The 12,716-nt window shown below is 29.7% G+C and overlaps 1 protein-coding gene and 1 long non-coding RNA gene across 2 annotated transcripts; one reads left to right on the forward strand and one right to left on the reverse strand.

Annotated features, from left to right (window-relative positions):
* Positions 1-1,396: 1,396 nt before the first annotated feature.
* LOC100306237 (cysteine-rich and transmembrane domain-containing protein WIH2) lies at positions 1,397-2,571 on the reverse strand. Its single transcript, XM_003531461.5, has 3 exons — positions 2,333-2,571; positions 1,779-1,926; positions 1,397-1,678 (listed from the first exon to the last, which is right to left on the reverse strand). The coding sequence occupies exons 1-3, from the start codon at positions 2,367-2,369 to the stop codon at positions 1,633-1,635; spliced, it is 231 nt and encodes a 76-aa protein (XP_003531509.1). The 5' UTR covers positions 2,370-2,571; the 3' UTR covers positions 1,397-1,632.
* Positions 2,572-7,885: 5,314 nt separating this feature from the next.
* Positions 7,886-9,859, forward strand: LOC100814947 (uncharacterized). The gene is made up of 2 exons (XR_136738.4): positions 7,886-8,245; positions 9,511-9,859. It is a non-coding gene; the product is annotated as an uncharacterized lncRNA (long non-coding RNA).
* Positions 9,860-12,716: the final 2,857 nt, after the last annotated feature.

Genomic DNA, 12,716 nt, shown 5'->3' on the forward strand with positions numbered 1-12,716 from the left:
ATTAAAAAGCGTGTATTATGTGAGAAAACAATTTTGATAAACAAATGTAAATGATAAAAATGCATTTTAGATTAAAAAGATTGCTCTAGAAGCATGTTTACTTTAAAATTTAATATAAAATTTTCAACCAAACATAAAAATTACTTTTTATCATTCTAGTCCAATTGAAGCTTTGAGACAAAATCAATTTTATCTAACAATAAACCAAATATTTATATTTTTACTAAAATAAAGTTTTTTATCTAACATTTGTATAAAGTATCTAACAATAAATCAAATTGTTTTTCTAATTTGTGTCAATAAATTTGGTTGACTATTTTAATGGAGTATCATCTTCCCATTACATTTTTTTCATTGATAATATTTGAATTTTGAGACTTTATTTAAAGAAATTCTTTTGTAGCTTTTGTTGGATCCATGCTAAAGGATAAGAAAGGAGTTAACAAACATGTTATTAGTATGTGTTTTTTTATTCATAAAAATTAAAAATGGTACTGAAAAGTTTACAACATTCATATTTCATATGTGTGTTTGAATACACACAAGAATTATACATATATACTTTTTCCGTTACTAGATGGTAATTATAAATGCATGTAACATTGGATGGATTTCCAAACAAGGGTTAAATTTTCATTTCAGCGCTACAACTGCACAAGTTATAACCGTGGAACCTTAAAAAAATGGATAAAGTAATAGAATTGCCCTTTTATAATAGAGAAATTATTTTTATAGATAAATTTTGTATAAAAGACTATGAAATAAGGAATATTATCAGAAGAGAAAATTAGTAAAGTAAAATAAAATTATAGATGTAATGCAACGAAATAAAAATAATGTTATAAAAATATATTATTATTTTTTAATACATATCCGATCGAAATCAAAGGCAATTATTTAGATGGTAATTTGCTCACAAAGGCCTAAGAAAGTTTCTGGAGCTATTTTGCATTTATTACAAAAGAGATAGTGTTCAGCCACTATTCCACGTTAACATTTCTTTATTCACGTTTCAAAATATATGACAAAAAAATATTTTAATTAGAGTTTTAGTGCAAATTTAAATGTTTTTAAAATATTCAAGATAAGAAAATTCGTAAGAAGATATAAAATTCCTCTTATATACAGCTTTCCATTCTTCTTACGTAATGCGTGTTAACTTGCCGTGATAGAATAGAATCCATAACAATTAAACCACATTTGATGTCTTCATTTGCTTGCTCATATACATTACGCAATGATAAAGTTGTTCTGTTTCAAGGGATCAATTTTTTTAATCTTCTGCGGAAGTGCAAGAATTGCTTCAATGAATTAATGGATATTATGGCATTGAAGTATTATTAATTTAATTCATGACAAGGGTGTGTATGAGACTGGAAAAAAAATACTAACCATATAATAATTTTAAAAATTATAATATAATAATGAGCAATTAACAAATACATCACGAAAATTTCAAAGTAAGATGAGAAGAAAAAAAAGAACAGCTTCCAGCTTCCATCAAATGGATAAATACACACACACATATATATATATACTTATTCTTCTACCACTACAAAGAATACAATCCAAATGAGAGAAAGGAAAAAAAAATGTATATACTAATAAACACAAATCTGTATCTTGATTCAATTAGAAGACACAATCCAGGACACAGCAGCAACATAAAGCAGCACAACTGCAAGAAAAAGAAAAAGTCAAAACAAACATTAATTCAATGTTATGAAAAAGAAATAGAATTTAATATGTTTAGTGATTTTGGCTATATATGAACTTACCATCCCTTCCAGAAGCCATCACCCCTGCTTGTGGTTTCCTCTGGAACCCTTTGTTCTATAGAACCATTCTTAGAAGGATAACCCATAGGTGGTGGGGCAGTGACATATGGAGCTGAAGAATTGGCCTGGCCTTCTGGTAGATATGATACTGCACCATCATATAATATCATGTCACGTTAATCTTGGTTAAGAAAAAATTAATAATCTTTATTGATTTTGGAGACAAAAATATTCAGCTTAAGTAAAAATCAAGAATTTAACATAATGCGCTAACATTATCATTCAATCGTAAATCACGATTTGTATGAGTTTTGAAATAATTTTATATAAGTCGATAAATTTATCATAAATAATAATTTATGATAAAATGAAATTGTAAAACTAGTGTATAGTTTTATTTTCTGATTTTTTCAAAAACCAATTTGAACGTATATTTAAAAAGAAAAAAAAACACAGAACATTATTTATTATTGGGCATGCAAACATAGCCAATTCATCTTCATTTGGAGATAGAAGCATTTGCATAAGGTTTGTAATTAAGAAGAAGAACTCACAAGGGGTTTCTTGCTGATTGTTGCTAGAGTGATTCATGGTGATGATATGAAGTTGTTCTCTTTTCTGCTGAAGAAGTGATGATGATGAGAAACTGTGGATGCAAATATGTGTCTATATAGGCAAGAACGTGTGGGACAAACGCGTTGGATCAAATCAAAGGGAGAAAGCTAAGAAAAGACGGTGTCTCAATTAGTTTGAAGTTTCTAAGCAATGTGTCATGAATTTATTATCCTTGCTCATTTCAAAGTTGCACGCGTACGTTGCCAAACATATTAATTCGGACTTTCTATATGGATTGGGTTGAAAGACAGAGGATAGGAATTTGTTTTTTTTTTCCTTTCTTTCTACGTCAAAGTAAAATGGAAAAAAATAAAGTTAATTAAGTTTTTGATTTCTTAACTTTTTTAAAATTTTTATTTTTACTCCTTAAAATTTTAGTTTGACTAATCAAATCTCCGTCATAATTTTTAGTCTTATAGCTAATGTGTGCCATTAAATATCACAACTTTTGTATTTTGTCATGTGTCATTTTTTAATTATTTAATGTGATTTTCCTTTGTCCATCAGAAAATGGGTTGTGTTTGACCCACTACAAGATACGTTTGTTCTTCCAAAGCAATCAACCAAAATTAACGAGAAATGATGTGCTTGATTCGTCTAAAGAAGGAGAATAAAATCTCTCAATCAATTTTATATTTCATTCAAAAATCAAAGAGAAATCGAGGAAGAAGGCGTAGAGGAGAATCACATTTGGCAAACATTTTTCCTGATGTTTCTACAAATTCTCTATCATTTATGAATGAAAATTCATGTTCTAGCTTGGGTTCTGCTTGAAATTGATTGATCTACAGAGGTCCTTAATCAATTTTACAAATTGTTTACGAATGGAGTAGAAACCAAGGAAGAAATAAAACACGTTTTTGTGGACAACCCCAAAATCATTTTTCTTAAAATTCTCTCAAATTAGTGAAAGAAAATTTGTGTTCTTCAATGGCTTTTATTCAAAATCAGTGGATGTAAAACACGTTTTTGGAATTTTGGTTCCTTCTCACGTTTTCTTTTTGGAACTAATATTGACTTTGAAGATTGTAGAAACAATTTCTGGCGATTATCAATCGTATAACCGCCACAATTTTTTAATATTTGTTTAAAAACACTTATAAAGCAATTTTGGGTGTTTAAAAATACTACAAAATAAACCGCTTCAAAATGTAATATAAAATTAATGTCACATTATAATTTAATGATAAAACCTAATGATAAGAACCAAAAGTGTTAACAAAAGAAAAAATAAAAGGCCTTGACCAGTCAAATATTTGCTGGAGGACCAAAATCCAAAATTAAAAAAAAAAATCAGAAACTAAAAACTTAGTTAATCCAAAACATTATAAAATTTTCAGGTAGCAAAATAAAAAAATGATGTCACATACTAATAGAATATAACATCATCACTTAACGAACCTAGTTGACAACATATACTAAAATAAAGAAAAAGTAATAAAATAAAAAATTTAGATAGCAAACTCAAAATAATCCTAATTTTATTTTATATATGTTTAATGACATTCTATCCATTTATCTATACTAAAAAAATTATTTTAGCATAAAAATAATATATATATATATATATATATATATATATATATATATATATATATATATATATATATATATATATTACACAATTTAATAATATAGACGTCGCGATTTGGCCGTGTTAAGTATCAAAACAGAAATAGAAGGAGAGCAAAGTGTCCTTTTGTGCCTGCTTCTAAAAAATTAACAGGTGGGAATAGCAAAATTTGAAGTAGTAATAGCAACTCTCTTATCTTATACATTCTCAGCCCATTCAAAGCCCAAAATTCTTTCCAAACCCAAGACCCACTGGCTCACCTTCTGCACGCAAAGCAAAAACCTAACTAGCCACTCTCATCACTCTCAAACCATAAATTATTATTATACATTATTATTTAAAACCCATCTTTTAATTATTATTATTCATAAATGCCTTATTTATAATTATTGTAATTTATAAAACATTTTAAAATAACCAAATTATAAAAAAGTAAGTAGATTTGGGGTTGTTGCATGCTTCACCCGTATTATAATTTTGTTCAAGAAATTAATGCAGTTCATTCTTATCCAAGGAATATCACTTGAAATCACATTCTTCGTGAGACAAATCAATTTGCGAATGCTTTGGCCAAGCAAGCTGCTATGGCTTTAGTCCATTTTCAAGTTTTTGAGGTTCTTCCTCATTGTATTAGTAATGCCATTAGAGTTGATGTAGCTCATATCTGTTTCCAATGTTTGTGTAATTAAAAAAATAACATAAGTGCGATTACTTATCTAGTGTCCTTTTGTCAGATTTTGAAAAATTAACTGGTATGAATAACAACACTTGAAGTAGGAATAACAATTCCCTTATCTTCTATTACATACTCAACCCATTTACACTGGTAGACTTTCCTCGCATTTGGTTATTGTTATTATTGGTGTGGTACATGAAAAACTAAATGCTACAAAGACTAATGAATATAGAGCCAAATGTGTGTAGCTCAATAGGCAACACACTCTAAGTTTGTGGTGGAGGATCGAGTTTCATCCCCGCACAATATACTCTTGGAGAGGAGTGAATAGCTTAAAGTGTGATTAAGTTGTAGACCGATAATTAATCTAATAATCGGCCTAAAGAGTCGAAGTTTATGGGGATACTTCAGGGTCCCATCGGCAGTCAAATATCCTAATTATGGTGGTTAAATAAAAAAATATTAAAATAAAATAAAAAAACAAGTTGTAGGGCTCAAACAGATTAGGCCCAACCATACAAAACAAAACAAAGATAAAGAAAGACATCTAAAACCCTAAATGCAATAAGTTAACACCGCTAAAACAGAAAGGATCACAAAAGTTTAGAGAGAAGGAAACCAAGAAGGATTGCGGAGGAAAAGGTGTGGGACAGTGAAAAAGAAGAACCCTAATCGAGTCTTCTCAATTGACAAAGTAGGTTAGTTGTGCCATTGGTTTATGTGGAGTATGAACAGACTTACTCGCGAGTCTAAATGAGTACACACAATTATTATTATTATTATTTTCCTAACATGTGCAACTCCCAATGGTATAACTTTTTAAGCTATGGATCTCGACCATCATCGTTGTGGTTGGATCTCCTTCGTTGTCGATGTGACTGAATCTCACCCATCACTGTAGTGATTGGATCTCCTCTGTTGTCAATGTGATTAGATCTCCTCCACAGTTGTCGTGATTCGATCTCCTCCATCGTCATCGTGATTGGATCTCACCCATCATCTTCATGAGTGGATCTCCTCTGTCGTCGACGTGATTGGATCTCCTCCATCCTTGTTGTGATTGGATATCACGCATTAACATGACTGAATCTCCTCCATTGCCTCTGTGATTTGATCTCCTCCATTGTTGTTGTGATTGGATCTCACTCATCATCATTGCGATTGGATCTCACTTGTTGTCGTCGTGATTGGATCTCCTCCATTGGTTTGCCATTGCTAAAGTTAAAGTATAAAGCAAACAAGGTCATAAAAAAGGATTTAATCGAGCCCTATAGTGGGTGCCAAAGTGTTCTATAAAATGTTTCCTTGCAATGAAGGCGACCTAATCCATAACACTCAAGAGAAGTGTAATGCTTAACCTATATGTCCTAGGTCAAAGTGAGGGCCTTTTATCCTTTAGCTACTTGCACCCCCTCTGATATTCATGGATTAAGGCATTATGGCATATCAAAATGTTACTTCATACCCCCGAGAACTTAGGTATGTGATTATATCAATGTCAACCTAATGGCACATTTAGTACATATCATGAGGGGTGATCAGATCATATTTGGCCAAAAAGAGATACGCCATGCTGCCATGCTACCATACCCCATAGATGAAACATTTGATGAGGAACATTAGGCATGTGGAGTATGATAATTTATCCTTGTAGTGGTTGTGAAAGTTTGTTTTTCAACAATTTTTTTTTCCGAACACGACTAAGTTGTTTACTCTTATACCTTTTACTTTCAAAAGCAACTGTTCAGGTTGGTCAACAAGGGTATAGATTCAAGTTGGGGTGGGAGATTTGAGTTGGGGGGATTTGATTGGTGGCACATATAACATTGTCCTTGGTCGATACAAGTTGCACTTATTTAACTTCCACCACTTACACGCTAAACGTAGAATTGACTATTTTTTTTGTTTGTTTAGCTACCAATTTGCTATTCATTTTTGGTTGACGTCACATATCATTGGGGGAATTTGGACATTGAATGCTTAGCTTCAATCTTTGTAGCGATAGATGTTTCATAGATGCAAAGTCAATTTAGCGCTTGTTTTGTGTTTTAGCTCAACTTTTGGCCGACACATGAAATTCTCTTAGAGTGTGTTTGGATGGAGGAATTTAAAATTATGAGAAATTTTAAATTCTAAGAATTTCAAATACTTCAATTGAAATTCTTTTATTTTTTAAATTTTGTGTTTGGATAAAAAAAATTAAAATTACGAGGGTGAAAAAAATGAATAAAAAAAAAGAAAAGATATGATTGGTGTGCTAGTTATACGTGTTCCTCTATGTTCTCAGGCCCGATCGATGTTTCACAATCTCAAACGGTGTTTCTTGAAGAAGACGGTAAGAAGAGAATTTCAATTTCTCACCTTTTAGAAGGAAATTGAAATTCCAGATTTTTAGTTGTAAATTCTTTACAAAAAATATCCAAACAATGAATTCTAAATTACATAAATTCAAATTCTCTTATAAATTACTTTCTTCAGTTAAAATTCTCTATCCAAACATACTCTTAGTGAATTATATATTAAAAAAATACATTAAAAGTGAATTAGTTGAAATTCAAAATAAATTTTCTCTTATTAATTTAAAACTGTCCAACAGAAAAATATGCACTAAAATATCATTTTTGGTCCTTTATCTTTTTAGTAACACCTATTTTGGTCATTTACTTTTTAAAAGTTTCATCTTAGATTTCTTAAGTTTTTAAGATTACCGAAAATGATCATTTTGTTAGTCCAACAATATCACTATTAGTATTTTAATTTTTCAAAAAATTTATTTGAAAAGGTAAGGAACAAAAAGCAAATTTTAAAAAAAGAATTTGAAACTAAAAATACCATTAATCCAAAATTTAATTAGTTTCTATTTCACATAACATGATGTCCAAACTTCAAGAGCCACACACAAATTTAATTATTTTTATGTCTTCGATTAGACACAAATTTCACTATTAAGCGAAAATCTTTGTTTTATATTATTTTATCATGAGTGCCAAGAATATACTATCTAACACATTTTTTTTGAACCCTATGTTAGTCTACTAAATAAATAAAATATATAAATCAACCACAATTAATTTTGATATTTACTATAAATTATTACAACTATTATTTTGATATTCAAGATATAGGAATGCAATAAAATACAAATATAACATGATCTTTTAGCAAACAAATTATAAAGAAAAAGATAAAAAAAATAGTTAAAAAAAAGAGAAGTAACAGACAATGAAAAATAATAATAGACAAGTTATGATTATTTTTATGTTATTTTATTTTATTGGTGAAGGGATTATTTTTATTGTTATTTTTTACTTTCAGAAGTGTGTTGGGGGATCCAGAAATTTTTCAAGTTCTCTCTTATCAAATAGCAGTATATTTATTCACTTTGCCTCAAATATATTTTTCAATATTACAATTTTGCCCTCCTGCAAGACCCGACCCGACGACCCGACCCATCAAAGGGGTTAGGGTTTCGCATTTTCCACTATAAATACCCAAACAAGGGGTTTGTCGCCACACGTTCACATTCAGGAATCGTTTTCTTCAGAAAATTTGCCATCGTTGAGGGAAGCGCGAGAGCCTTCGTTGTTCAAGATGAGAGCTAAGGTTAAACGCTTTTCCTTTCATTATTATTCATCTTTCTTCCATTATCGCCCTCTGTTTTTTGTTTTTGTTGATTTTCTTTTTGTTTTAATTATCGCAATTTTATTTTTATTTTACTTTACCTGTTCCGAGCTTTTCAGGATCTGAGTACAATCGTGAATTAATTAGTCCACTCGATTGTTAAATGGGACTGATATGATCTTTGCAGTTTGTTGTTGTTTTCGATTTGAAGGAATTTGATGCACTCTTTGATTTTTGGAATTAAAATGAGATAGTGTTGATTTGGGTGTTGGAAGAAAGTGAATTGTCACAATTATCTAATTTGAAATTGATTAGATTAGTTTTTGATGTGATGTGATAGATAGGCAATGTTGTTCCCTATGGAAGCCCCGTTTTTTTTCTTGTGCTGCCTTTATCGGCGGAAGTGTTTGATTTCATAAGGAACAAACTTAGGTTAATTAAACATTTCTAGAATGCCATGGTCTGTCTTGTGAATTTGGTATTTATGCATTTGAAGTCAAATGTTTCTGATTATAAATGGAGGGGAGGGTATGATAAATTGAATTTTAAGGATAATTTTGTCAACACATTCCATTATTATAAATAATTTTTCTTTCGCTCTTAATTCCCCCTAATATCGAAGGGAGTTAAAAACGGTTGTAGGGATTTTAGCCCTCTTTTTTTCCTTCACTCTCTAAATTTTTTAACCAAACCATGTAAAATGTAAAAATTCTTCCCTTCCCCACCCTTCCTTTCCACTTCACTCTTACCAAATTCACTGTAAAGGAATGGTGAGGGATTTGTCATTGTGGAGAGTATTAAAAGAAGGATTTGGCTCCTCTAATGTGATGAGTTATAATTGTTGGCAGGGACATTAAAGGTTGGGATTGTAAGTAAACCCATGCACATATAGAACAAACTATGCAGTTGTTTAAAACTAAAGAGTTGTTTTTTTTTTTTCAAACAATGGCTGTGAATCATAACTTTTTTCCCCTGGCTTGAGTGTCTTATCCTAGAGGAGCTAAATTCTAAAGATGGGTGCTGCATTATGTCCGATATAGTTTAGCCATGTGTGATTTTTTGAGTAGGTCAGTTGTGGCATTAGTTTGTGTGTGAAGTCCTATAAACATTGCTTCATCAGCAGTATTAAAATTGTTTCGTATCATTCTATGCATGATCTTTTTGTACTTTACCTATTGTGGTTGTTGCCACAAGGTTCTATATTTTGCCTTTTTCTACAAGACTAACACCATGTTGCTATGTATCAGTGGAAGAAGAAGCGCATGAGGAGGTTGAAGAGGAAGCGCCGAAAGATGAGACAAAGATCTAAGTAGGTGCTTGAACAAGGAGTGGAGATGATGTGCTTTTCCATCTGCTACCAGCTTCATGACATTTTATGCTGTCATGGCTCTTATGATGATCTTGAGGTCTAGTGGCGAGGGGAGCTTCCATCTTGACTTTAGTTTAGCTTTACTGGTCTAAAGATTGCTGTTTTAGTGTGGGTTAAGTTATGATATTGAGAGTTTTGTGTTATCTAATTATGTACTGGTACGTTTTGTATACTTTTTGGTTTATCTTAATAGCTTAAATATTAGTATTTTGAGACGTGCATGAAAATTTGATCCTTTTTATGCATTATGTGACGACGCCTAAATCCTAATCATCAGCTCATATTAAATCATGTTTTGTGTGTAATTAGTTTTATGTAGTGTTATAATTTCTTTTTTGAGATAGTTATGCATAATTATTTTGTATTAGGATATGTATCAATGAATTTTACGCTGAAGTGGGTGTCATGAATGTAAAATATATTTTGCACACAACCAAACAAAATTATTGCCCGTTTGATTTAGTGGTGGCATAAAGTTGGATATGATTGATTTTGAAAAATAAGAAATAAATTGTATTTTATATTGTTTTTATACAAGAACTAATATTTTAATGTAAAAAAAAAATTGAAATAAAGAATAATTAATTAAGAATATTTTTCAAAGAAAGAGGTTAGGAAAGGTCGAAATCATTAGTTTAGGATCGTTATAAAATATGTAAATCACCCCCACCAATATACCCTTACAACATATTAGCCCCTTTCAAAAGCTGCTCAACTCAAACACGCTCACTCTCCCACCCAAAAGCATCAGCATCCATGTTGCATATTATCATATTTAGAAAAGAACTTGAGACTCACGTTTACTTTTTAGCATATTTTTTTTTTTCCTTATGTGAGGCACACTCATATTTCTTAGATATTAGTCCCTTACTATAAGCTTGAAGAGTGATCTCCAGTCTATTAAACACGTGTTCAAGAATCATTTAGCATTTTTTTCTTTAAAAAAAAACTTGGTTCCTTGTTTAATTTAGTACCTAATTTTCTTGATTTCATAAAAAAAGAACTATTTTCTAAAGTATCCTTAATCATATGTTCTAGATGATGCTTAGATTTGAACTTAAGATAATTTTGGATTAATGACATTAACGTAGATTAAATTAGTTGAAATTTACTTATATTTAAACTGTGTGTTTTAGAAATACTAAAAAAACTCAACAGATAGGTTAAACAAAAAATGGTAAAGAAAATTAGAAAAGATCAATTTTAATCAATTTTTTTTAGATCAGTTTGCAGTTTTTCTGAATTGGATTTAAACCCTACTTTTGAACACAAGATACATAATACTATGTATATAATTTTATTTTTTGGAAATAATATAAATTAGTATTAAACCAAACTAAGCGATAAAAACTGTTTACGTCTTTGAAAATTAATAAATATTTTATATCACTTTATAAAAAAAAACATAAAGATAAATAACATTGATTCATTATATTATTAACATAAACTTAGGTAACTTTTGTTTTAAAATATAATATTACATTTCCAAGAAACATATTCGCACAGATACTATATTCCAAAAATTAAAAATGTATTTGATTAAATTTTAATATTTTTTAAAATTAAAAGTAATTGGAATAAAAAAGAATAAAAGTGAAAGTTATAATTGAGTTTTTAGAATAAGTTCATATTCCCATAATATATAACTTTCTCATTCCTTATCATGAAAATAAAAATGACTTCTATTTCTATTCCTGTTATTTTATTCGAATAATTTGAATTTTCAAAATTATCCTTAAAAATATCAAAACTTAACCAAATGTAAATTTAAATACACCTAAGAATAATATTATCTATAATTACATATAAAAAAATACCAAGTTTTGATATACACATTTTTTTATCCCAATTTACTCTTTATAATTGCCTTTGTAAATCTCTTCTACCGTTCAACAACTCATACCAGAAGTTACATCCTGCAAATCACTCGCATAAATATCAGTTGTTGATTATAGCATGAACAATAAGTGTCAAGGCAATGTCAAGGCAAACTCCTAGGATGCGCTTAATGGTAGAAAATTTGAATAATATGCATAATGTCCCAGATTTGAATTTCAATTGTTGGTTATAGCATGAACAATAAGTGTCAAGACAAACTCCAAGGATTGACTTAATGGTAGTGAGTTTAGATAGATTATATTCAATAAAATATTTCAATTAATTTAAATTTTTTTATTAGCTGAAAAATTCATTTGACTATTCGGTAAATATTTTTTTTTTTTAGTAAAATTTCAGTAATTTCTAGCATTTTTAAAACAGTACTTGAAATAACAGTTTTAAAACGTTAATTTCTAACTTCTAACTTTTTATATTTTCTTTCACTTTTATCAACGATATATTTATTCATTTTTCTTGTTACCTTTTTCAAATAAATTTTGATATTATTATTTTTCTGTCATTTTACACTTTTCAATAACTTCAACGGCTAGTTTTATCAAACACTTCTAATTTAATAAACTAGTTTTTCAGCTTCTAACTTTTCAACTAATTTTGTCGACCATAACCATGCATAAGGTCACATATTCAAATTTACAACGTTGATTATAGCATCAACAATAAATGTCAAGGCAAACTCCTACAATTGGCTTAATGGTAAAGAATTTGGATAGTATTCATATGGTTACACATTCAAATTTCAGTTGTTGATTATATAGCATGAACAATAAATGCCAAAGCAAACTCCTAGGATCGGCTTAATGGTAGAGTTTGGATTGTATGTATAAGGTCACAAATTCAAATTTCAGTTGTTGATTATAGCATGAATAATAAGTGCCAAGGCAAACTCCTAGGATCGTCTTCATGGTAGAGTTTGGATAGTATGCATAAAATCATAGATTTGAATTTCAGTGCAACTATACACCAGCGCTTAATGTATAGAAAATGACACAAGAAAGTGGTTCATTATGTGTCTATTTACTGCTGCATACTCAATTAAGAAGCGAAAAGAAGGGGAAATTAATTTAAAATGATACGCATTCGAAGTCACGGTGAGGTCTGAGTTATATGTAAATAATAACATTACATTAGGTTTTAAGACATTTCAAAATCACCAGAAAATAATGGAAAACAGGGGATAATAACCTG

The sequence above is a fragment of the Glycine max genome, chromosome 8 (genome assembly GCF_000004515.6).
Source record: "Glycine max cultivar Williams 82 chromosome 8, Glycine_max_v4.0, whole genome shotgun sequence".
Taxonomy (NCBI): Eukaryota; Viridiplantae; Streptophyta; class Magnoliopsida; order Fabales; family Fabaceae; genus Glycine; species Glycine max.